The 3,687-nt window shown below is 37.4% G+C and overlaps 1 protein-coding gene across 1 annotated transcript; it reads right to left on the reverse strand.

The window, feature by feature from the left end:
• Nucleotides 1-67: 67 nt before the first annotated feature.
• crls1 (cardiolipin synthase 1) lies at nucleotides 68-2,910 on the reverse strand (the record flags this gene model as incomplete). Its single annotated transcript, XM_042514177.1, has 5 exons — nucleotides 68-182; nucleotides 901-969; nucleotides 1,841-1,926; nucleotides 2,079-2,208; nucleotides 2,773-2,910. Coding segments are annotated over 5 exons (519 nt in total), but the record flags the coding sequence as incomplete, so codon positions are not given.
• Between the last annotated feature and the right edge of the window lie 777 nt (nucleotides 2,911-3,687).

Here is a 3,687-nt window from a genome sequence, read left to right on the forward strand (position 1 = left end):
CCACTACACTGAAGAGTACAGGACATTATGGATATTAAAGTCACGTGGACCGAACCTGTGTGTTCGTGTAATATAGTGTTTGTGTTTTACCATAAGCACTGCAGCAGGACGCTGTCTGTATACTGGAAGACCGGAGCAGCCAGCGAGGACGCAACCAGCAGCAGCTGGATGGCTGTGTTCACCTAACACACAAAAAGTCACAATAACAAGATGAAAAACGCACAAAAGCCTTTCACGTTCAAGACTACCTGCTCCTCCGACAAATGAGGTTTGGCTCATTATTTCTGTGAAAATCTGTTGCACACCGAGACAACAGCTGAGGCAGGTTCCAGCAACACAAAAACACTTTTTGGCAGCTAAAATAAAAAACCTTCCTGCCAGGCACCACTTTCTGAGGGTATCAAGATGAATTATGCAGAATCTGCGGTGGAGCCATAAAGGAACATTTTGACAGTGAATTTCAATGTGTTAGTTTTTGCACGACACATTTCTGCATCTGTGTTGCACAGATTATCATTCGAGAACGGACCCAAAAAAAAAAGGTGTAACGGGACGATGATTTTCACTGACAGTTTCATATCTGTTTGTTTGGTTTCCTTCGTGACTGAAACTGTAAATCTGATTTGCACTGATTTTATAAAAAAATCTACCTCCATAAACATCCTTTCTGCAAAATGACAACAAAATTTAGGAGAGATTCTGTAATCCACCGAGCAAGGTTTTCAGTTTCTGTATCTGCAGAGGTTATTAAGAACAAAAAATAATAAAATAATCCCACATGCTCATTACATCATGATCTTCATGGCTCCACTGCTGCTAAATCTCCACTTTAGTGCAGAAAGGTACAAAATGTTCAAAAGTCCGGAGCAGAGAGCGAGTGGGTGGATGTGTGTGTGTCACCTTGCTGAAGAGTGTGGGCTTGAGCTGTGCTGTGGTGTAGCAGGGGTTAAAAAACTTGCTGAGGGTTACCTGCATGAAAAAGAGGAAGAGATTTTAAACACGCATTCATTTTATTCCTTCCTTCCTTTGTTAGTAATCAGAGTACATTAATGTTACTTTCTATTCTGATGAAACTGCACCTGAAATTAAACTGTATTAAAGTCCAGGTGAAGCAAAATCCTTCATTTCTTCAGAAACACGCTCGAAATGTTACGAAACACGTGAAAAGACTGAACTGTGTAGCACTGCACTGCAGAGTTAACCCTTCGAAACCTAATTGGCTTGATTTCTTTCAAAAACATGGGAGGAAGCTAACGAGCAACTTAGAGCCCCAAAATCAGCAAGAAATCAGTAAAAAGTTATAAGAAAAACAACCCGAAAATAAGAAGCAAAAAAGCAAACAAAAACAGACGAGATGAGGACTTTAAGAAAGCACACTTTAAGCAAATATTTGTCTGTAACATTTTAACTGTATAATTATAAGAACTATAAATTTAGTTCATAGTTAGTTTAATTCTGGACGTCTAGTTTTTTGATTATTTCTAATAACCCCCTCAGTTAATATTCAGGTCATTTTTTGTCACCTTTTTTTCCAGTTAGCTGAATATTTCTTGCCATGTTGCTCATTATGTTTTTCTGTGTTCTCAAAAGTAATCAAACCACTTTTCTCAGGTTTCAGAGGTCTAATGACGTAGTTTCAGCTCCTTCAGCAGAAAAGCCCAAAAATTTTTCAGGAGTCTGAAACCTGATTTTATATACTTGGTTTTTTTTTTTCAAATAATTGGTTAAAAACACATTTTCTGTGGTGTAATATAGACCGTACACACATTTATTTTTGCTTTACCGGGACTTTCGATAAAAATCTTTGTCTCGGTGTTTAGATTGAAAGAAGCGTGCTCACCGGCGGAGGTACAGTCTTGTATCTGACCCAGAAAACTGCAGCTATCAAACCAACATCTCTGGAAATCACCAGAGCTGTCAGGAGAGCTGAAAGTGGGAAAACACAAACCCAATCAACACCGCTGGAATAAACTCTGTCGTCACAGAAAACAGACGCATCACATGAGACACAATAAAGTGGAAAAAACAAATAAAAGCAGCCGTCAGTTTCTCAGATGGTGAAAATATCAGATTATTACCTGGAATAAGTTCGGCGTAGGTGAGACTGACATATAAAATACTGATGAGAATCTTATCGGCCAGCGGGTCGAGAGCGCTGCCCAACGCCGACTTCTGAGTCGGCCACGTTCTGGCGATGTAGCCGTCCAACTGAGAAACAGGCAGAAAGAGATGACGATATTTGAAAAGATGCTTTTTAAACTGTCACGTTTTAATTTAGGAAACTGAAGTTCTTACCCTCAGGTGTTTATTTGGCAATTCTAGATAATATTTCGGTTGTTTGCAGCCTTTTTACTCACTTGTAGGTCAAAGGTCGGCACATCCCCTTTAATAATTAGCGCCCTGCTCTACTGGCCTTGTCTGGGATGTCCTGATCATTAACGAACATGTTTAATTAACATCATTTTGTCAGCTGTTTTATAATGTGACCGGCCAACGTTTCAAAAAATAAAGCTGGATAATGTTCTGCGACAAACTCTGATTACACGTCATCGCAGCGCTCCAATCTTTTCTGTTAGTTTCTAACTTTTAGGAAAATAACCGTAATATTTGCTGAAACTGTCACTGCATCCACATAGTATTTTATTAGTCTTAAAAATATCATTTCCCTCCTCCTCTGACTGCCTCTAATGGCATTTATTAAAAATAATACACAATGGAGTGTGTCTGTCCGTCGCATCCTACGAGTGTTTAAAGTGTCCGGATCTGAATTACCAGGTCGGTCGCTCCGGCCAGTGTGAAGAGGGCGAGGCTGAGGTGAAAGTGCTGCTGGATGATCAGATAACCCAAAAACGGAGCCAGCAAAATGCGACACACACACAAGAAATTGGGGACCGTCCACGGGTTCTCATACTGCGGAAAAACAGGAACATGTGTTACTCCACAGGTCACGAGTGGGTTAACAAGTCAGAGACATGTAACAGCTCTAACACCGTGCAACAGAAAAATCAGCCTAAACTTATTCTAGACACATTTTGTTTCAATGTTTTCAAAGGTTTAAGGTTTCAAAAGGTAAAAAAATAATAATTTGATTATTTCCTGTCTTTGCTGAACAAGTTTTATGTGAAAGGAATAAAAATCATGACTAAAACCTGGCATTTAAAGGGTTAAATTTTTAGAAAATTAGTGGATATTTGATATTTATTAGGACTAAATGAAAGTAAATAATAATATCAGGGTGTGTAATATTACGGCAGGTCTTCAGGGTTAACTATATATTTTCCTAAAGCTGTAACTGATTACAGTTACATTTATTTTCACATTTAATAGTTACATTTAACTAGTTACTCTCAAACACTGCTTATAGTTACATTGTTACATCCCTGAGGATCAGGAAACCACTGTGTTTCATTACTTTTTTTATTTTTAAATACTACTACTTAAATACTATTTTTAAATAACTCCATGTGTATTTATACACATATGTTAGTACTTTAAACTGTCCCTCAAGTTTGTGGGTATATTTTTGTTTGTTTTGTCTAAGCCTCTTTACTTTTGTTTTTTTGATATGCAGCTTTAGCTACTTTTTTTTAAAATAATGACTTTCAAATGTACAAAAGGAAATTGATAATAAAAATAACAATGAAATATAATAATAGCAATAATAATAAAAATAACAATGAAATATAG

The sequence above is a fragment of the Plectropomus leopardus genome, unplaced genomic scaffold (genome assembly GCF_008729295.1).
Source record: "Plectropomus leopardus isolate mb unplaced genomic scaffold, YSFRI_Pleo_2.0 unplaced_scaffold13317, whole genome shotgun sequence".
NCBI lineage: Eukaryota > Metazoa > Chordata > Actinopteri > Perciformes > Serranidae > Plectropomus > Plectropomus leopardus.